The 22,987-nt window shown below is 46.1% G+C and overlaps 1 protein-coding gene across 1 annotated transcript; it reads left to right on the forward strand.

The window, feature by feature from the left end:
* The first annotated feature begins 70 nt into the window (after positions 1-70).
* LOC119180788 (uncharacterized) lies at positions 71-22,618 on the forward strand. The gene is made up of 4 exons (XM_037431925.2): positions 71-346; positions 3,667-3,762; positions 7,471-7,590; positions 22,354-22,618. The coding sequence occupies exons 1-4, from the start codon at positions 181-183 to the stop codon at positions 22,521-22,523; spliced, it is 552 nt and encodes a 183-aa protein (XP_037287822.2). The 5' UTR covers positions 71-180; the 3' UTR covers positions 22,524-22,618.
* Positions 22,619-22,987: the final 369 nt, after the last annotated feature.

Here is a 22,987-nt window from a genome sequence, read left to right on the forward strand (position 1 = left end):
TTGGCGACTTTGGCTTCGACTTGTGCTGGCTCGTAAGTAACTTGTGTGCGGGACTGGTAGGTGTTCTGTGGGGCTGCTTCCTGTTCCGGCCTGTCGTCCTTGTTCGGTCTGCTCCACGGGCATCTTTCGTGACCGAAATCAGATTGGCCACGCTTTAATATCCAGCGGAGAGGCCAAAGAATGGTGTTCATACCCCCCGACCAGCTCAAGTATGTATATATATATGAACTGTGGGAACAAAAGCGGAAACAGCTGGGCTGGAAGCCGTTCAGCTACTACAGGACACCAGCAGATGAAGAAGGCCTTGAGAAGATGCTGTATCTCTCACTTTATTCAATTAAATACGGTAAGTAGATTCCGATCCTGTATCATATTCACAAATTAAACGTGAAGTATACAGGGGAGCATCTGGAGCTTAGCAGCTCTATCAAAAGGTGCAACCTCCGGCGGTCTTGACCTGACTTCTGATTAACGTGCCAGGAGTGAAACTTCTGACTTCGATTTTTTTTATACACTTCCTTTCACTTATTGGGCTCTGTTGCCTTCGTCTCCTTAGTTTCTTTGCTAGCCGCTGAGCTTGCTTAAACTTTGCAGTGTCTACGCTTTCGTTACAGTATGAAGTAGCTTAAGAGGCGCTACTGGTGCCGTTTACGAGCTTAGTTGCTGCGCGGCAACTGGCTGCAACAATTACTATGCTGCCCGAACGTTCACCCCCTGTTCATGTAGCACGCTTTTGGTAAATTTATCCTCAACTTCTGTAACAGCGCTATTGGCTATATAACTCATCCTGCGTTTCATGAAGCATTGGACGTGGTACAGTTGCCAACACGTCTGCCTAGAGCACTACAATGCAGAAAAAAAAAACTGTAGTGCTGGCCAGGTTCAATAGACGTGTTTGAAAAGAGTAGCAGTTGCAGCAGAGCACTAGCTGCAAAGTATCCAGCTTGGCACCTTAAACTTCGCAGATCTTGTGCTATTATGGTTAGGTATATCCGAATTCCGAATTTTAGAACCTACACGAATATTATGAATAGTTTCAGAACACTCATGCAAACATTTTCAAAGCAACTCTAGTGTGGTAATGTAACCATTTTCGAAACAGCCCAAGAATTACACATTTATTTTGAAACTAATATTCGCAGGCTTTATCAAAGGACCATTGCGACTACCTTTAACCAGCAAAAAATACTGCTGTAAACTGAACCAAGCTCGTACACAGCAGAAACAAGAACCTTAGAAGTATATTTTAACTCCATGTTTAAATTATGAATTGACTACATTGTTTATTGTCACTCTTTGTCAGCAGATTTTTTATCGAACTCATGTATAGATACTACACAATATGCATGAGTCAGCATGATTATGAATATCATGATAAATATAGTGGATTGATTATCCTGTATATTTGCTGACACGGGAAGCAAGAAATATTTGTTTAGCGAAATTAGCAGATTGTATGGGAACTTGGCTTCACATACTTCCTTTAAAGGGACACTAAAGGCAAATATCAAGTCGACGGTGATTGTTGAAATGGCAGTCAAAAAACCTCGTATTGAAACTTTTGTGCCAAGGAAGTGCTTATTTTGAAATCACCTTTGAATGGTCTGCATCACGCTAGCGCACTTCAAATTACCCACCTCAAAGTGGACTCTCTCATGTCACTAATGCCGTGCCCTATGTTGAACGCCTTTACTATGCAGCCGCCGACACCAGTAGCAGCAACAGAGCGAGAGTAGCGGGAGCCACAGTAAAAACAACGGCCATTGTGCAATTATCTGCAATCTCGGAGGCCATGGTTCTGCTTGCTTGGTTCAACAGGGTATCGCTAGATGACGCCATCTATCCAGCATAACCAGCTTAAAACTGAAATTTTGAACCTCTCGCGCCATTACCCATGATAACGCCAGGTGGTTCTTTTTTCTATAAATCAAACAGAAATGGACAAGCAGCGTTTTATTACGTTTCTTGATGCATGGAAAGTTCTTTCCTTATTACAGCTAGTTTGAGTACAAGTGATTAATTGTAGTTAGTTGCTCTCTTGTCATTGGGATAAGTTCACAAATGTCCCTTTCATGGCGCATGTCATTTCAGCTTAATTTCTTAGCAAGTGAGGAACTGCTGTTGATAATATTGACGTTTTAGACGTCATGCATTGAGCTTTCACTCTGACCTAAATTGTTATTTACTACGTTAAGTGCCCCTTTAACACATTTGCCTGCTTGAGGGCACTGCCGGTGTCACGTGTTTTGACAGTAAAGGTGGACGACATGGGCGTCTGGGCAAACTGTGCAGCATTGCTTACGCCGATCGATAGCGACAACTGCGAGTCAAAAACTCCAGTTCCTGCACCAGTGATTTATCGGATAGCGACAGTTACCATGAAACTACTGCGTAGAAGCGGGAATTCAACAGCAGAATAATCAGAATGGTATAACTACGTGCAGGCTATTCTGGACAACTTAAGCATGGGTAGTGTTCCAGTCACAGATTTGGAAGCGTTGCTCTACACTTGAGTTTAGTCCTCGCTCCCGCAGTTCATCAGCTGCTCTGCCTCTGCCGTTAAAATTCAACATTAAATTCAAGTGAACGGTCCGCTGGCCTTTCGCCTCCTCTAACATGTGGCAGCTGCATAAGGGATGATTCATACTAAGATCAGGGACACTAATCCCCGTATTCTAGGATGTCCCTTCATTCAACGCTCCACCTTCACTTGAGAAAGCCGATGGGAGCGCCGTCTCTAGTCACGACAAGTCACTGCACATCAGCGATAATCTGCTGCGATTCTTGAATAGCACAGCGCCATTTTCAGCCGATCGGCGGCACAGTGCTCAAATCTGTCAAGTGAAGGGTGCAAGTCGAGGAGCATTTGTGAATACGGGGGTAAGAGACAGGTTGAGCAGTATTTATGCGAAAAAAAAAAAAAAAGATTCGTGTCAAAGTCTCTGAAGATGATAGGAAAATGCTTCTTCTTCTCCATTCTGTGATAAGTGAGTCAATTCCTCCTTTAAATGGTAGTGGCTAACAACATTAGAAACCAGGGGTTTCATACCCGCATCAGCTAGCGGGCCACAGTCATGAAATTTAATCTACAAAGGGCCTGCACATGCAGGCCAAATATCCACCTTCATGTGCAGGCCGATGTCACTGCTTGGAGAAGGGTAGAATTTTAAGTGGGGACGACAAAGTTTACTTGTAATTATCATTACGCACAGTATTTGCATTAGCCACAAAAAAGTACTAATAGTGAGACTGGAAGGCCACCAACACAGCAGTGTTGCTCGGACGAGTGGACGGAGTGCTGTAGGTCTGGTAGTAGAGCTTAATCTTATTCTTAGCTTGTGACCTATTGTAATTGTGTCACGAGATGTATTTTGAAATTCAGGTGAGACCAAAGCCCCAACTACATGTGCACGTTATTGATGCACTAGCGTCTGGCACGTACACTCGCCGCCTCGTGCTCTATGGAGGGAGAGGGTGCAAGGTTACACGAAGCTGCACACCCTCTCTCTCTATAGGAAGAGGGTGCTGGGCCACACGCTGATGCGCTGTGACGTGTACCTGTGGTTAAAACATTAATGCGCAAAGTACACTCTGTTGATTCTGTCACACCCGAGGGTCCGAGGAAAGATGTATGCACTATTAACAAACTTCTGCGTTTGATTTCAGGTACTGTAGCCGGCTTGTACGACGGACTGGCTGTTTCGGAAGCGAAAACGTTGAAGCACTACCTGGGACGTGTAGGCTACTGGACGGTTCCGGGGGGTAAGTTGCCCCGGCATTACCATACAATCTTGAGCATTAAGTAGGGATGGAGGGCAAAGATAACTGAGAATGTGATTTTTCAATTCTTATGGCACACTGTTTCAGCGTTACCGACGAATGCTTCCACAAAGGGGTGAGCTTTTATGCACAGTGGAGAGCATTTGAAAATGGCCCCAAATGCGCCTAGTCCCATGACTGCACCCTGGCAACTAGACCTTTAAATGGCATTTTCTTCAAACACTACTTTTCGTCAGAAAAGGAACATCTTCTCTGTAACCACTTAAGCTATCAAACGCAAAACTTTTGTGACTCCTCTCTGAATACCATGCGCCCTTTCTGAAGCAAAAGACTGGTTACCACTGGAACTGTATTTTTTATGAAACCCTTTTATTTAAAGGGGCCCATCTATCAGCCATTGGCTGATTTGAACATGGTGTGCTCGCTCGTTACAGAGATCACCGTAGGAGGCCGCTACTTGTCCATGCGGTCGCTGCGATCACACTGATAAAGTTGCGCATCTGAAAAAAAAAAAAAAAAAGAGTGCTCAAGGTCGCGTGCGTGACGTTTTTCTATGGCCTTGCCAACCCTCCCTGCTTAGCTTCCAGTGCTTTCGTCAAAACGAGAAAAGAGAGTGCAATTGCAGCATGTGACAAACCTTTGTAACTTCACTCGCACTGGACGGATTTTTAAAATTTTTGCAGCGTTGAATTCGCAAGGCAATAAGCTATTCCAGTGAATTCATTCCATGGTTACTTGAAAAAGTGTTTCAGGGCCCTTTAAGAAAAAGCCCTAGTATTCTAGTTGAAGAACATTTATACCTTTAGTTGGAGAACGGTCCTGCCTAAAATTATTATTTTGGTTTAGAAGGATACACTGGGCACATGTGAAAACCAGAAAAGATATCACTATTTTACATGTGAAATCTTTTCCACAAATGTTCCTTCAAAAATAAAAGCATTCAAATTGTTTTTTTATTATTGTTGGAGTGCCTTGATATTTTCTTGCCAAATTCACTAAACATATAGTAAAATTCCCATTCAAGCAACGTGCAAAATTTTATAAGGTCTGCTTTAAAAGTAACAGAGCATGGGCAATAGTAGTTGCACATTGGTCCGTGCTAACCATCCTTCCTTAAGTGTGGTACGTGCTGCCTTGAGCCAAAGCAGCTATTACTAGGAATCTGTCAGTGTGTGTTCCTGTTTGGGCCAGCCTCGTAGACAGTCTACGCTGATAAATTTGAGCCCAAGTCACCCAGGTAGTGAAAAATTTCTCCAAGATGCACCATCGAGCACATATTATTGTTTCTTAAAAAGCACCAGCAGTTATTCGTGCCCTTTTAAACTTACTTTATGTTTGAACATATGCATGAAAAAAAAAAAAAACAAGAAAAAACACTACTGTCTCCTTCTGCAAGCAAACTTCACTAGTTTCTTAGTGTTCTGCTATACAGCATCTCAAGCCATCACTGCGTCATGCATTCTAAAAAAAAAAAAGTAGAGGAGAAAGGGCATCTCTTTGTCCCACAACAATAATCGTCATCTACATTGCGTTCCTTTCCTTGCGTTCTCGCTGTGTGCGCGGTACTTTGCATAGCACTCTTGATAGACAAGTGGCCAGCGCCGAGTTTTCAATAAAAGAAGCACAGGCCAGCCGGATGATGAATGTGTTGGGACAAAAAGACACCCATTTTACTCAATCTTTTAAGTGTAGCTGTCAGTGGTACTCGAATAAATATATGTTGTTCATGTTAAGCTGCCTTGCGGTCATTATCATCATTGGTCACGCCTCAATTTAGGATTATGCTGCTCCTGGAGATTTCTCTGTTTAAATGTTGTGTATGCATAAACATACACGGCATTTAATAAAAACCAGGCATCAAACAATGTGAATTGTTAACTGGGTGTCACACAATGCGGAATGCGTGACGAGTGGGTCGTCGAATGCTTCAGACCCCTCTACAAAAGGCTCGGCTGTGACTCCTCACCATCAGCCCTAGCTTCAGCTAAGTGCACGCAATGCCTTAAGGTGTGTTCGCAGGTGCCACACTACTTTGCAGGATGTGAAATAACGGCATATTGGATGCTTCTGTACTGCAGAAGACTTATGATTTATAGCATAGTGGGTACCACGCAAGTATACTTGTATCAGCTGCCAAGGAAGCCCATAAGGCCCCCCATGGCCCATTTTCTCAGGACCTCAATACAATTATTTCTCGTTAACATGTAATACGGCATGGTGGGCAAGTAAAACAATGACCGAGCGCCACACAAGGCAAATTATGTGTCTAGTAGGCCATCTAAAGCTTCTAACCAATTACTATGGGTTCAGTCAAGATCTTTAATCGCCATCAGCCACGTCATCAACAAAGTGCGCATGGTGCCTTGCATATGGGGAGTGGGTGCCTCGCTTCTCTGCAGAATGATGAATGGTAATTGCGTAGTGAGTGCTTCCAAACCTGACCGAAATTATGATTGATTGCATAGAGGAAGAGGAATGCTTTATTTTCAATAATATTATTTACAAAAAAAAATTATGTGAAAACGCTGATAAATAGCTGATATAGCTATTTAAGGATCAGTTACAGAAAAGGCATGTTGTGGTTTAATTAGCAGGTACAATATTTACAAGGATAATTTCATCACAAAGCATACAATCAAATACCGTCATGTAGGGAAAAAAAGCAATAGGAGTAATTGGACATCTACATAGATACATTTCGACGACGTTAACATCGCAACTGGTAACTCCCCGATAGAAAGAGTGGGCATAATGGGCACCTTGTAGGTGTAGTTGTATTAGTTGCCTCAAGAGGGTCTAGAATGTACTCTGGAAATTCCGCTCTTCCAGCTTCTGTTGCGAATGTGCTGCGCTTTCTGCACAGGCCTGGGATTTTTCTTATTGAAAACATTCCCATGAGTCGGTGCAACATATATGTCCCTTTTTCTTTGTTTTCAAAAAAGTATATTGGCTTGATTCTGATGAAATCCTGTTTTATACTATTTCTTCATAAGTTATGTCGATATACCACAGCCAGTTTTCATATTATCGTGTTAAAGATATAGGTGAACCTGCGAAGGGATAATTCATGTTGCAGGATATGAAAATAGGAAAACATTTGCCTAACAGTTAAGCCCGAGGTGGCCGTGGCTATGTGCGTTACGTAAAATCATCTATACATGTGTCCGCTGTAGCTTCTTATTCCATTCCATGTGCTTGAACACTTTCTTGCACCTACCGGGTGTTTGTACGAAGACGTTGAGAGGTATTTGAACATCACTGCTTTGAAATGAACGGGAAGTCCTATTGGAGACATGTCGTTAGAGGTGACGACCGTGCGTCAGTCGATAACTATTACTTTCCAACTCATTTAGTTACAGCTTTACCTAATAAGTTTGGTACGCTAGACTTAAACCAGAAAATGAGCCAAGTTCTTTTTGGGAAACCATGTTGGCCTTATAATCTATAAAAGTGTGGCTTACTTGTGGAACAGTAACACAGCAAAGCACACAAAGCTGCAGCCGCGCGCCAAATTGTCCATGTGGCTACACCCCTTAGGAGCGAAGTTATCGCATAGAAACACCTTGTAGTATGCTTGTCTTTGATTTTGGGTAGACCCACTTGTGGAAGTTAGTGTTTGAGTACTGCCCTTCTGTTGCATCCATGCTGTTCGTGCTGAAAAGAATGACTGCACTGCCTGTCCGCTTGCAGTGGTGTCCACTGGTGCTTTTGTGGCCACAAATAACATCCTGGCAAAGGTCACTGGCAAGGACTCGGTGTACAACCACATGGCGAGTGCTGTTGTTGCTGCCTCCGTGTGGGGAGCAAAATGTAAGTTTCTTCTCTCACCTTGTATATAGTTAGTTCGTTGTCCATTTCAGGAGCCGTATCCACGAAACACCCATTCACATTTTGGTTACAGTTTGCCTCTTTAATGATGCCAACGAATGTCGTATAAACCGGATCAATTATGTTGAACCACAAGCGATACACGGCCCACTCATACGTTACAGCATTTCTTGCTGAATTTCAGCCTGATATAGTGTTGCTGTGTGAATTGTGATTTATTCTTTCAATTACTGAGTGCTCATGTGCTCTTTCTTTTTTAAGTATGGCCCACAAAGTCCTCTGCAAAGTTTACGTAAATATGCGTATGCACTGTGCCGCCAGGTAGTCTTTGTCATCTGTGATGCTGTTGCTGTTCTGCTTTGTTGTTGCTGTCTTCGGTTTGCTTGTTGAAACAATACGATGTACACATAGAGATTAGCAAGTTCCATGATGCTTGCGATCTCCTCTGTGCAGCCACTTACGATCATTGTAAGGATCTTCTTTACATAAGTAGGCTCCCTTTTGAAAGATTTAGATACTCATTAGCAATTTGTGTCCTCTCTAAAATAAGTAACTTGTTTTGCAACGAGCATATGCGCAGTTCTTAAACCTCTTCCCCTCATGCAAACATGTGCTGCCCCTAATCTTGTGCTCAGAAACGCAATTTTTTATTTTAAACATTGATAGTTTACATCTTTATTTTATCAAGAATGTTCTTAACATCTCCCACTCTGGCCTTGCCTCAGTAATTGTTCTGATGTTTCGTTACCGATTCGGTATCTTCCTTAAGGGGTGAGTGCATGGATATTTCCTTTGCATACCATTTCACTTGTTCGGGGCGATTCACGTTTGCAGGTGCGTTCTGAATCAGCCAAGACTCTGGTCTTCTCGAGCCTTCTTACCCGATTTCTTTTGGTTTTAATCACAGAAGCGCAAAGTCAATTTTGTGAGTGCACTTCTCACATTTAATTTCTTAAAAAGTGTGCCCTTGCTCATCAGAGACTGAAATACCTAAAGAAGGTTGAAAGGGAGCAACATAGCACTCCCATCGTGTCATCTTTTTAATCCCATACCGACAATATTTGGCTTAGTGTATAATCCTCATACAAGTGCTGGCAATGTGAAGTCGACAAGTCCCGTGATCTCCGAATAGATTGTTAGAGATTTTGGCATTTAACCTGTAAAGTTCTGCGCTGCCAAAGGGACATGAACTATTGAAGTGCGGGTGCTTGCTTGCCATTACTACTGGTGACTGCATGAGTAGGAACAAAAAGGGCTGGACTCGCACCTGATTTTTCAGTCCGGTGGGAGAGTGGGATGGCACCATTATCATAGGGAACGGGGGGGAAGAGGGGTTAAGGTTCCATCGTGAACTTATTTACAGTGCAACACCAGAAAGACACAGGACAGGGAAGGAGCAAAAGAGAAAGAAAAGACGCCTGGAAAACTTCTGCATCGTGATGGGGGTCGCCGCTAATAAGTGACTGACCCACGTAGTACTGGCCGCACACGAAGGCGGTGCGAAGTTGTGTTGGTGGTTCGTGCGCAGGTTTGACTCGTGGGAGCAATGCACTGCCGCCTTCCACTCCGAGTTCTTGTCAGCTGACGCGACGTCGCCTGAAAGTGGAGCTCGAGCGCCGCACGCAGCACCCAGAAGAGAATTTGAAGGAATTAATTTATGCGATTGCTACGCTTTACGACCGCATCAGGGAAGAGGTCACTGAAGCCAAGAAAATTTGGCACTGGGGCATGTCAACAACGACCTCGCCGAGTTGATGAAGGCAGTCGGCGGCTTAATGGAGCGGGTTTGGCGTCGCCTTCAGTACAGACCACTGCCACTTCCGACCAACCAAGTAGCCAGACCTTTGGCATTTTGCCCTAGCCTGGCCCTTGAGCATCACTCACTGCCGCAACCAACGACTATGGCGACGGCGTCGTTCGCCTAATTCGCTGCTGCACCATCAGTGCCACCGACTTATCACTGGCCACTTTATCCAGCTGCACTGGGCCCGTCGTACTGCCAATCCCAGCACTACTCGTCTGACACAGTGCCACGATTCTCACCCTACGAGCCAGGGCCTACTAGTGGAGCAATGGGTGTGCAGTGCCATCGCTGGAGGGTGATTCCACGAGATCGACCTGGTTGATATTTTAGATTTGATTTTTTTATATTTTGTGCACATACCACCCTGTAGGCAGCAAGTGAACTTAGTTTTTAGGGGCGAAGCTTCTTAAGACGTCACCCGACCGTCCTCTATAGTAACCACTTCTCTCCGGTATGTGCCACAGGGAAGTTTAGTTCTTGGAATGTCGGCTAGATGGCGGTACTTGTGTATAATGAATATATTGTTACACGCAAGAAGTACACGAAAAGGTTGAAAAACAGGCGAGCCTGGATGGTTCGCGTTTACTTCCACAAGGGGTCTCGAGACAGCACACCCAACGTCGTCTTCCTTCTTCACCTTTTTTTCTGAATGTTCATTCGCGCTGTATGCGCCGTGCATTGCAACCGCTCGTGACATTTCCCCGTTGGCAGACGAAGCCCGCCGGGCGAGTCACTCAGTGGTTCGTGCATTGCATAGCTTCATGCGAGCGACGTGCGCCACTTCTGTTTTAGCCGAGCGCCGTCCAGTGCTTGTGAGCCGTGCTATGCGGTAGTTGACCTCACTGAGGCGTTCGAGGATAACGTAGGGCCCGACATAGTGAGCGAGAAATTTCTGGTACAGGCCACGTTTCCGTAAAGGCGTCCAGAGCCACACCTGATCTCCAGGATTGAAGTGAACATGTCGGTGACGGTCGTCATAGCGGATCTTTGACCGGTCTTGCGAGGTGACGGTGCGTAGCCGAGCGAGGCGTCGCGCTTCTTCTGCTCTACAGAGAATCTCGTTGATCGGCTCACTGTGATGAGCAGAGTAGGGAAGCATAGTGTCAAGATTATAGCGTGGTGGACGAGCATAAAGGAGAAAGAAAGGTGAGTAACCAGTGGTCTCATGTCTTGCGGTGTTGAAAGCATAGGTGATGAAAGGCAAAATTGTGTCCCAGTTTTTGTGCGCGGAGTCGATGTACATGGACAGCATGTTGGCAAGCGTTCGGTTCGTGCGTTCCACTAGACCATTAGTCTGTGGATGGTATGGAGTGACGACGCCATCGATTGCCTCTTTGCGGCTTCTTACTTCTCTTCTGTGGATTTACGATCAGGTTACTGGCAAATCCCTATGCACCCGGATGACAGAGAGAAGACCGCTTTTGTAACGCCCGATGGACTATTTGAATTCAACGTGATGCCTTTCGGGCTTTGTAACGCCCCCGCAACGTTTGAAAGGTTCATGGACACTATACTTCGCGGTTTGAAGTGGGAAGTTTGTATGTGCTACCTAGACGACGTTGTGATCTTCGGCCGAACATTTCGTGAGCATAACGAGCGCCTGGACTTGGTACTGAACTGCTTGAGGAAGGCCGGCCTTGTGCTTAATTCTAAAAAGTGCCATTTTGGTGAACGACAGACACTTGTGCTGGGACACCTGATCGACAAAGAAGGTATACGACCAGATCCACAAAAGACAACAGCTGTGGAGGCATTCGAGGCACCTCGCTCTGTGAAGCAGCTACGAAGTTTTTTAGGGTTATGCTCCTACTTTCGCCGTTTCATTCCCAAATTTGCTGACATAGCTCATCCGCTCACATGCCTTCTCCAAAAAGGTGTTCCTTTCGAGTGGAGCTCGGAATGCGACTCATCGTTTCGGCAGCTAAAGCTACTGTTGACGTCCCAGCCTATTCTTCGCCACTTCAATCCGTCATCACCGACAGAAGTTCATACCGATGCTAGTGGTGTTGGCATTGGCGCCGTACTAGTTCAGCGTGTCGGCGACAGCGAGCATGTGATATCGTACGCTAGCCGCTCATTGAGTCGCCCCGAGCGCAACTACACTGTCACCGAACAAGAGTGTCTGGCGGTCGTCTTCGCTGTGCAACGGTTTCGATCGTATCTCTACGGGCGCCCCTTTACTGTCGTCACGGATCATCACTCTCTATGCTGGCTTGTGAATCTTCGGGATCCCTCTGGTCGACTAGCACGCTGGGCGCTCCGTCTGCAGGAGTATGATTTCGTTGTTTCCTACAAGAGCGGCCGGCGACACGCTGATGCTGATTGTCTCTCTCGCCTGCCACTCCCAACGACTGAATGTGACGCGGACAACTTTGATGAATACATCGCTTTTGTGTCCACGGGATTTCCGGATATGGATACCTTCATATCAGAGCAGAGGAAAGACGACAGCTTACAGCCGCTATTCGCGGCCGCGCGGGAGTCCGCTGCAGACAATCGTTTTCGCTTACGTGACGGCGCCCTATATAAGACGAACTTCTCGGCTACCGGTGCGCGCTACCTTTTGGTTGTCCCCAAGAGCCTTCGCAGTCACGTATTATCTGCCATGCACGACGAACCAACTTCCGGACATCTTGGATGCACAAGAACACTCTACCGTGCTCAGGAACGCTTTTATTGGCCCCGGATGCGCAATGATACCGAACGGTACGTCGCCAGCTGCACCCAATGTCAGCGTTACAAGCGACCAACTGACGCGCCGTCTGGTCGCCTTCAGCCTGTTTCGCCTCCTAGCACCCCCTTTGAGCAAGTTGGTATAGATCTTCTGGGCCCTTTTCCGCGATCCACAGACGGCAATCGTTGGGTCATCGTTTGCGTAGACCACTTAACCCGTTATTGTGAGACGGCAGCACTGCCGTCGGCCACAGCAAAAGACGTTTCCATCTTCTTGCTGTTTCAAGTTATCCTCAGACACGGACCTCCTCGCATCGTAATCAGCGACCGTGGGCGGCAATTTACCGCGGATGTTGTCGAAGAGACCCTTCGTCTGTGCTCATCAAGCTTCCGCCATTCCACTCCATACCATCCACAGACTAATGGTCTAGTGGAACGCACGAACCGAACGCTTGCCAACATGCTGTCCATGTACATCGACTCCGCGCACAAAAACTGGGACACAATTTTGCCTTTCATCACCTATGCTTTCAACACCGCAAGACATGAGACCACTGGTTACTCACCTTTCTTTCTCCTTTATGCTCGTCCACCACGCTATAATCTTGACACTATGCTTCCCTACTCTGCTCATCACAGTGAGCCGATCAACGAGATTCTCTGTAGAGCAGAAGAAGCGCGACGCCTCGCTCGGCTACGCACCGTCACCTCGCAAGACCGGTCAAAGATCCGCTATGACGACCGTCACCGACATGTTCACTTCAATCCTGGAGATCAGGTGTGGCTCTGGACGCCTTTACGGAAACGTGGCCTGTACCAGAAATTTCTCGCTCACTATGTCGGGCCCTACGTTATCCTCGAACGCCTCAGTGAGGTCAACTACCGCATAGCACGGCTCACAAGCACTGGACGGCGCTCGGCTAAAACAGAAGTGGCGCACGTCGCTCGCATGAAGCTATGCAATGCACGAACCACTGAGTGACTCGCCCGGCGGGCTTCGTCTGCCAACGGGGAAATGTCACGAGCGGTTGCAATGCACGGCGCATACAGCGCGAATGAACATTCAGAAAAAAAGGTGAAGAAGGAAGACGACGTTGGGTGTGCTGTCTCGAGACCCCTTGTGGAAGTAAACGCGAACCATCCAGGCTCGCCTGTTTTTCAACCTTTTCGTGTACTTCTTGCGTGTAACATTTGCCGTGCATTGCAACCGCTCGTGACACGAAAAGGTTGAAAAACAGGCGAGCCTGGATGGTTCGCGTTTACTTCCACAAGGGGTCTCGAGACAGCACACCCAACGTCGTCTTCCTTCTTCACCTTTTTTTCTGAATGTTCATTCGCGCTGTATGCGCCGTGCATTGCAACCGCCGTGCATTGCAACCGCTGTCTCGAGACCCCTTGTGGAAGTAAACGCGAACCATCCAGGCTCGCCTGTTTTTCAACCTTTTCGTGTACTTCTTGCGTGTAACATTTGGTGGAGGTGCTGGGTATACGTCTTTCCTAGTAACGGCATTTAGGCGACGGTAATCGACACAGAATCGCCACGTGCCGTCTTTCTTCTTCACCAGTATCACTGGAGCTGCCCAAGGGCTAGACGATTCCCGAATTACTCCTTTACCCATCATTTCTTCGACTTGAGCGCTGATGATCTTTCGCTCCGCAGAGGACACACGATATGGTTTTTGACGAATCGGTTCAGCGGATCCTGTGTTGATGCGATGGCGAGTACGGGATGCAGGAATCGATGTGGGGCCGTCGTGCTGTGCAAAGTCGAATATTGAAGAGTGTTTCGAGAGCAGGGCCATCAAAACACGACGTTCATGGTCACTGAGCGATGTAGCTACCATTCCGAGCATGTGTTCGTTTGCGGTGTGCGAGACACTGGTTTGTGCTGTATCCGGTAGTTCTGTAAGCACTGCCATAGGTATAAATGACTCTCCCTGAAACGTAGCAAGTTTTAGGCCTTGAGACAGCACTACGGCTTCAGTGGAGCAATTTAGCGTCCATAGCCCTGCGCATCCATCGGTAACTGAAACCATACAATACGGAACCAACACATTTTTCTTAAGACAGTTTCTATGGACCGGTTCCACCGCAACATCGAACGAAGTACTAACAGAAGACGAAAAAACAACAGGAACGCGCATCGCGGATAAAGCGGGCACAACAGTGTCTTCAGAAACACAAAACACACTCTCTTGCTGGGATGATTCTTCTAAGAGCGCAGAGGACACACTTCCGCAAATACTGAGTTCTCCTGTTCGGCAGTCAACATTGGCGCCACACAATTTCAAAAAGTCAATGCCGAGAATTACATCGTGTGTGGAACGCGGAAGCACGGTAAACTCAGTGTTAAAGGTTTGACCACCCAAGGAGACATCCACGTTACACACACCAACCGGGTATAATGAGTCCCCACTCACTCCACGAAAGCTTGTGCTGTGGTCCCAATGAAACATAACCTTGCGTCCCAGCAGATTTTTGAACACCACACTCATGACAGAAACAGTTGCTCCCGTGTCGACTAAGGCCATGGTAGAAACGCCATCAATAAGTACATTAACCTTATTCTTCAGCATGAAGATAGGTGGAGGTATCCGAGTCGGCAGCAAAGATTTTCCAGCGACCTCACCTCCATCGGCCGCGCTGGCTAGTTTCCCGGCGGTGGTGACGCGAAGCGGCGTCGAGGAGATGATGACGTCACACGCCGTCTGGGAGATGGAGATCGAGACGCTCGGAAAGCTGGTGGTGGTGTCAGAGTACGTTCGGAGGCAGGAGAGCGGTAACGGTTTCGATACCTTTCTTGTTCTCCAGAATAGCTGTCCAGAGGGAAGTGACGGCTTCTTTCTTCTCGGAAGTAGCCTTCAAAAGTGGTGTTTCCTGGCCTATTAGTGTCCATTGCACGACCACCGTGTTGCATAAACGATCCCGACTGTCCATTGCTGAATGCCCGACGTCGGTTACAATACCTAGCTATGTGGCCAGGCGTGCCACAGTTGTAACACACGGGCAGAGGGCGAACTTCCGGACGCTGATTGAAATATTCCACAGCGGCCACAGGCTGAGAGTAACTCATCCCCTCCCCTTGGATGTCGTAGGCAGTGCTGGGTCTTCGTGGGCGAACGTCGCGTGGATGCTGATCAAAACGCCGATCAATCGAGTCGTAATGGCGTTGTTCGGTCTGGCCATAATGCGGGTCGTGTCGGTAGTTGTTACAATCCGCAGCATTCACCGAATGCTGCCAAGTAGCCGGAGGAGATGCGCAGACGGCGTCTCGGAAAGCGACGGAGGCGCAACGCGGCACCGCATAACGCGTTTGTTCTTCGTGCCGCAGGAGCTCCTCACGGACAATCTGCCGAATGGTAGCTGAGAGGTCTGTCTGCGGACTCGCGTCAACGCTGGCCACAGTCGTGACATTGGCTAGCCGTCCAAACTTCGGCGTGATTCGGCGAGTTTTCAGCGCCTCGAATGTGCGGCAGTGCCGAATCACGTCTGATACGGTGTTCAGGTTGTCTTTTCCAATGAGGAAGTTATAGACGTCTTCCGCAATACCTTTTAAAAGGTGTCCCACTTTATCTTCCTCGGGCATTCGAGAGTCGATGGTTTTACACAGCTTGAGAACTTCTTCAATATATGTCGTGCAAGTCTCGCCGATCACCTGAGCTCTCTGAGCTAAAGCTGTTTCCGCTCGTTTCTTCTTAGTGTCCGAGTCGCTAAAGCACTTCTTCATTTCTTCAATAAGACTGCTCCATGTAGTAAGCGTGTCGGCGTGGTTTTCATACCAAACCAGGGCCGTGTCCGTCAAATAAAAAACGACATGCCTGAGCTGGCTGGCCGGGTTCCAGTTGTTGCATTGGCTTACCCTTTCGTAATGGGTCAGCCATTCATCGAAATCTTCCCCTGGCTTTGCTGAGAACGGCCGTGGCTCTCGGTAATGCTGATACAGCGGTGGTCTTGCCGAGGCATTGCTGAGGGGGTCATTTTGCTCCAGAGACATGTCGGGGCGCGATGGCGAAAGTCCGGCAAGGCGACGGCTTCTACGAAGTTCTGGTGCTGACGGCTCCGTCGTAGGTCGTGGGAGGTACCCAGCACAGCTCCACCAAATGTTACACGCAAGAAGTACACGAAAAGGTTGAAAAACAGGCGAGCCTGGATGGTTCGCGTTTACTTCCACAAGGGGTCTCGAGACAGCACACCCAACGTCGTCTTCCTTCTTCACCTTTTTTTCTGAATGTTCATTCGCGCTGTATGCGCCGTGCATTGCAACCGCTCGTGACAATATGATGAAAAGATGCGGGATGGTGGTACTTAGAGTGTTCACTAGATGGACGGACATACAGACAGATGCACGGACGGACTGATGGACCCACGGTGGGACAGACGGACGGATGAGCAGACGGACGAACATATACGATGAAAAGATGTGAGATGGTGGTACTTGGAGTGTTAACTAGACGGATGGACATACAGACAGATGGACAGACACATGGACGGATGCACAAATGGATGCTTCGCCCCACTCATCATTTGGTCCTTTGATATGCTGTGATTTTTTTTATGGGCCCAATTCCGAAATCTCAAAGTGGCAATCGTTTTTTCGCATGAAGGACATCAATTCTACCATTTGACTTAACTACCAAACTCTGCTATTTAAAAAGCTAATTAGGTTTACTTTCCTAATTACCGTTCCAAAGATTATCTTCGAACCTCATTGTGCTATACCACAATCCCTTTTCTTTTTCCCCCTTACCCCCGTGTGGTGTAGCAGGCCAGAAACCCGCTTTCAAGGCCGACTTCTTCTCCTTCTTCTCATTAAACACCTTCTTCTTCTTCTTAAGATGCCTGCCCCTATAGAAAACGCAAATGTGACAACAGCGAGCAAATAGCACCTTCTCCTAAATTTTTAAAAATATTGGACACGTTTCTTGAAACACACTGTATAAAAAACAAGTGTTTAAAAACCATGAACGTTCTAAAAGTGTTGTCATGCACTATGTGGAGCAGTGACAAGGATTGCCTTCTCTATTTTTATAAAAGCCTCACATGTATGTGACGCCTAGATTACGATGCGATAACATACCACTCTGCGACACCAACTGCCTTAAAGTTGTTTGTCGCGGTCGACCACCTAGGCTCCTACCTGTTTTTTGTATAATTTCTTAAGGTGACCATGAGCGACAGACACCCCATACATTCCACTATATATGATTTGTCCAATTCAGTCCTGTTTCAGAACTGCTCTGCCACGAGAGAGCCTTACTCGCTTTGTGTGAGGCGGTCTAGCTGAAGAAATGGGCACACCGCTTTCTTGAACTCCGTTTGGTTGCTCCCTCTGAATATGTCCCGCCATGGGCAGTGGCAGCTTATACATTGAGATATATCCCTTGTAGAGGTTACCTAGCATGCGTCTACTGCACATATTCGAACACACTTCCTCAAACTACAGCATAAATGCCCCCATCCGAAATTCTTTACTGATGCCTCAAAGACTCGCGCTTCTGTGCTTTAAGGAGCGGTCGGTCCATCTTTTTCGTATGCTGGTACTCTTCTTTTAAACACAAACATTTTCACAGCAGAAGCTTATGCGATACTTCTGGCCATTAACCCGTTGGCTTTCGGGGCCGGCAAACTGCCAGCCGTGTTAAAGAGTAAATAGCACTTTGACCAGCGACCGCCTGTAAAATGTTTATTTTTGACACTATTTCATAGATGGCAGCACAGTATTTTGCGTTTGCATTTTGCTTGGTATATTGTCCGCTAGATGGACATAGCCGTCCGTTTGTAAGTGTTTTTTTTTTTTTTTAGCGACAAAGGGTGCATTATTCTGGCTTTTTCTAAACATGGCGTAGCAAAAGAAACGCGCAAAAAGCTTGCTTGTCTCGGCCTCACCGATGTGCCTAGAAGCCGCCGAAGGGGCTCATTTTCCTCGCCACGTCCTGGCGAACAAAGTCAAGTAAAGCCCTTTCAAAAGTTGGGTTAGTTTTTAAGGCACAGGGCAAAAAAAAAAAGTCCGAGAGCTGATGGGAGTGTGAGAAATGTTAACTATATCTTCACATGCCCGTGTGCATTGAACTTTTTTCACACACGAAAATCATACTGAAGCACCTAACGCAGTCAAGCATTGTTTAAGCGAATAAAACAGAGTTTGTTATTCTATGACATTTGTTATTGATTTCATTGCAGTTTAGGGGCACCGACCCATGCCGCCAGCGGGCGCAAAAATTTTTCGGCGGAATACCAGGCAGGAACGGCCGCAACGAGTGCAGAAGACAATGGGTTAAACACATTGAAGAATCAAAACTACAAGGTGCATTAATATGCACCGATTCCCTAAGCAGGGTAAAAGCACTTAAAACTCTGAAGAGACACAAAACCCTGTCCTTGTCTCGCTTCACTTACTTTTACGCAACTTATATACATAATAAACAGCATGTCGTACTTTGCTGGATGCCAGGACACTGTGGGATACAAGGGAACGTGTTGGCAGATCAGCTAGCTGGAGTTGTCAACGAGACCATTGCCAATGCATCCATAACTATCCATGCACTTGACTCGAAACCATTCTTTAAACAGAATCTGAGGACCTATTGGCAAAGCACATGGGTTGGTACAAAGAAAATAAACTGCACGCTATCAAGCCTCCACTTGGCCATTGGCCGCCAGTATTCAACTCACACCACACAGAAGTAATAGTTGACAGGCTAAAGACAGGACATACACATAGTACACATTCATACTTTATGTTTCATAGTGATCGAACTCTGTGCGAGAGATGTGGTGAAGCACTGACCTTGCTTCGCATTTTAATTCAGCATAAAGAATTAGACGCACTTAGAAACATTTTTCATTACCTTACCGAGAGCAACTACCACTTCAACCAGCAATGTTCATCGGTAGGAATCCACTTTTCAAACATCAAGCATGGTACGCATTTTTAAACGACGTGCGTAGTTTTCATGTGATACATATAGGTCATCTGTCGCAAGACCTCTGAACAGAAGTTACAGCTGCGGTGATTACATTAAACAAAACACATGCCTCCAGGTCCTTGGATTCAAGGGAGTTCACAAGGCAGTGGCGCTAATCCCATACATCTCCACCATAGTTTTATTATCATGACCACTTGCCGTTCATTCTTACTGCACATGTTTCATGTCACTCATCTTTTTTGTACTTACATGCTTTACATGCCTGAGCACACGTAATGTTAAGGCCCTTATACTGCCACTTACCATAATCATTTCTGACATCTCTTGTGCCATTAAACACCACACATCACCATCAACAAAAATTATGATAACAAATTGGGTGTCATGGCCCTTAAAGGAGCACTGACACAAAATTTCGCGGCCAAGATAGCCTGTAGGGTTGATTCCCAGGGACATTTGAATATTATCTGCAAAATATCAACAGTGAATATAGCTAGGAAGGGAATTTTAAAAAATTTTGAAGTTTGCGCGAGCCCTCGGCTCTATCGTGCCATTGACACCGTCGAAGGGGACCCCCTACTTCCCTCGCGTCACCACGCTCCATTTAACAAAGCAAGTTATGATGATGTCATAGTTGCCATTTTTCTTTTGATGCGTTTGTTACCGCACTCTATATTTCTCGGCGGCTGATTGGGAGTGCGTGGCCGTGGTGCAGGCTCAGAAATTTCTGTGTTTGGCGACATCGCAGTCCCGTTTCCTATTCGAAAGTAATTCTTGATGCGGACAGTGCGGAAGTGTGTCACAGTTCTGTGTGCTGACGTGGTCAAAAGCTGTACATTCTAGGTGGCGACAGCTACACCTAGTTTTTGGAGCTCTCTCAAACCGAAACTGATCGGCAATGAGGGGCCTGTAATTAATTATCTGTCACGTGCTGCAGCAAACGATGTGTCGTGTCATGACAAACAGGCCCCCAGCAACACATTGCAGCAGAAAAACGTGAGGCCAAAGTTTTTGTGTCGGTACCCCTTTAATGAACGTGCTAATGACTTTACTGTAAAATTCTGAGCAAAAGCCCCTACCCGAGCAAGCCTTTTTTTCCTTTCTTCAGTAGATTTAAAGTATGCGCCAATAACTGATCAAGTGCCCCTCTTCTCCAACATTTTTTTTACCCGTTCTCCGCTGTAGAATCTTGCAGCAGCAGTTTCTAGAAAACAGAGTTCTGAAAGCGTTTAGACATCTGGACAATTTCTTGGTACTTCGCAGTGGGGTGCCCCGGGATTGCACTTAGAAGTTTTTCACAGATTGTCAGAACATTTGAAGAATGTTTTCCCCGCTTGTCACAACGTAAAATTTCACAGAGGAATTCCCTCCAGTTGAGAATTTATGCATAATCAGTAAAGCACTTCATTAGAAGCTTAAGCGTTGTGGGATCTCGTATTGGCAATCATCACCATGCTCTTGGAGTGAACAGGCACAGTAGACATAGTTGGTACAAAGCAAACAACGACATACATTTATTTAACTACTTTTGAACAATGATATCGTCTGCCGAATTATTATACATCAATTGTAATTAACACGTTAGGACATTCGTACACATTATTAGCATACACTCCATGACAAACACAATAACACGACAAACACGCAGTAACATGACAAACACACAATAACATGACAAAAAGAATAAGTCACCCAAGGCGGCGTCGCCAACGCTTGACTTACTACGAGGACCCCCGACGCACAGCCTGCGGTGCTACGCACCAGGGACCCACGCTAGAGACAACCGTTCGCGGCAACCGCCATGCGCAGAAGAGACGCGCTCAACTCTCACCCGCCACCAAGGCTTGTGTTCCGCCAGGGGTCACCGCCCACGCTACCACTGTACCAACCATGATGATGATAGGGGCGACTACCGCTCGCGTACGCAACACCACCTACCCCCGGCGGTCGTATCTCAAAATGCGGCTTTTGGGCGAGACATGTGCGCCACGCAGCACAAACAACTTTACAGGGGGTGTCAGCACCCCTACAGCGTGCATTCATAAAAGTTCTGCTGGCTGCCATCTCGAACATTTGTTCGTGAGCAAGCTAGGGATCCGCCTTCCCCTCTAAATCATGTCCAATTATCTTTCACTCTTGAGAGGGTTGGGGCACACTTGTACAGGATTTTAGGGTCGTCAATATTATGCGTTCAATCATTATCTTGACTTACTATCTCAAAGCACATCGTCATAGCTTTGGCAGTGATAATCTGTTTAGAATACCACGATAAAGGTAGATGCATTTCTATTGTGTCACTGCTTTATTCACTGGATTCAGAGACTTTTTTGGTGACTTTTCACATTTCTGATTGGGCGGCCCTAACTCTGGCTCCTCTCTACCATGGCAACACATTCATTATAAGATCATGCAAAACCATCTTAAGAGTTTTGCCCCCTGTCCTTTCCCCCTCTAGAGCAAACGTAATTTAAAACAAAGCGTCTAAGTTGCCAGCCTTTCTGTCCCCTGCTGAAGGAACTCACAGTAAATAAATTGTGGCGCTGTGTCTGTTCACAAAAAGAAAAACAGGCACTGATGTACTTTCTCTCTGGCCTCCAATTTCTCTCAAGAGCGGCGGCACATTCCGATCGAACATTCTTCTTTTTGTGGCCACTTTTTGAGGGGGCTTCGCATTTTTACAACCCAATCCCGAGTGCTGTAGGAACCAGTGAGATGTACCATTCGTGTTGCAGGAAATTGTTATCTGCTGTGCACCTGTATCTCTTATGTATACGTCGATTACTACCGAAGAAAAAAAAATGGCTGCTCCTGCCACAGAACAGGCTGTCATTAATCTGTGAAGGACAGTCGTGTTAGCTGGTTTTCACTCGAACTGCAAGTAGCTTTTTTCAGCTAATATAAATGCTATGCATATTATTAGTTAAAGGTTTCTCGTTACTACCTAATAAAACAATATGTTTGGCTGAGCAGTTATGTCGTAGTCTCTGACAAAATTTACTGTGACTTGGGCTTGTTTGGGAAAATTGGCCTAATCTGAAACCCTCTAGAAGTGTACTACGTTGCAAACATAGGTAAGCGGGATTAGATGCAGCGTGTATGCGAATTCTCTTCAGGAGGGACGTACGGGGATGACCGTTGGTGGAGAGTACATTTTTTTTCTCGAATGTAATGTACTGTTTCTCGGTTGTAATAACTATCATGTGATTGTGAATGCAGGCAATGAAATAAGTGTTCTTGCTTCCATGGTATAGCCTGCTAATCATAATATGGTTGATGTGTTTGAAAGGATTTCTTTCTTTTTTTATTCGGTTACTGATGTGACTTTCTTTTCTTTGTTTACAGTCAGTAGCTACACTTTGGGCGTTCCTCTTGCCATCGGCTTAGCTGTAATTTGCGGCGTTAAGAAGTTGTCACTCGATGCTGGAATGGCGACCATGTCGGGAGACACCCCGAAGTACCCGGAATACTGGTACTTCGCACAGAAGCATGACCTCTCCATCATGAAGGAGTAGTGGGCTTCCAAGCTGCCGTGCTGTTCTCTTTGTTTCTTCATGCATGCGATGCTGTGTGCACTGTTGTAGAATAAAGCCGATATGAACTCTATGGATTACAAGTGGCCTTTATGCCTTGAAAGATTGAAATACCTTTCATTAAAAGACTTAACTGAATCAGCTTAAAAAATATGTGCTCTGAGAAATGCTCGTCCACACTGTTTCTATGTAATAGCATAACTAATGCAAGTAATAACACTGAAAGTAATAACATTGTTATAATGATCATAGCTCGAAAAACATAAAATTGTGGTGAAAAAAAAAAAGGTAACATAATTTTTACCATTATATTCCCTTTTAACAATGCGTACCTAAGTATGACCTTATTGAAAATATAGTTTTTAGAGAACATTTGGTCACGTCTGACTCTTTGCATGGTCTCTGCAGTCAAAATTTATCTGGACTCACACTTTTATTTCATAACA

The sequence above is a fragment of the Rhipicephalus microplus genome, chromosome 10 (assembly GCF_043290135.1).
Source record: "Rhipicephalus microplus isolate Deutch F79 chromosome 10, USDA_Rmic, whole genome shotgun sequence".
In the NCBI taxonomy this organism is placed as follows: domain Eukaryota; kingdom Metazoa; phylum Arthropoda; class Arachnida; order Ixodida; family Ixodidae; genus Rhipicephalus; species Rhipicephalus microplus.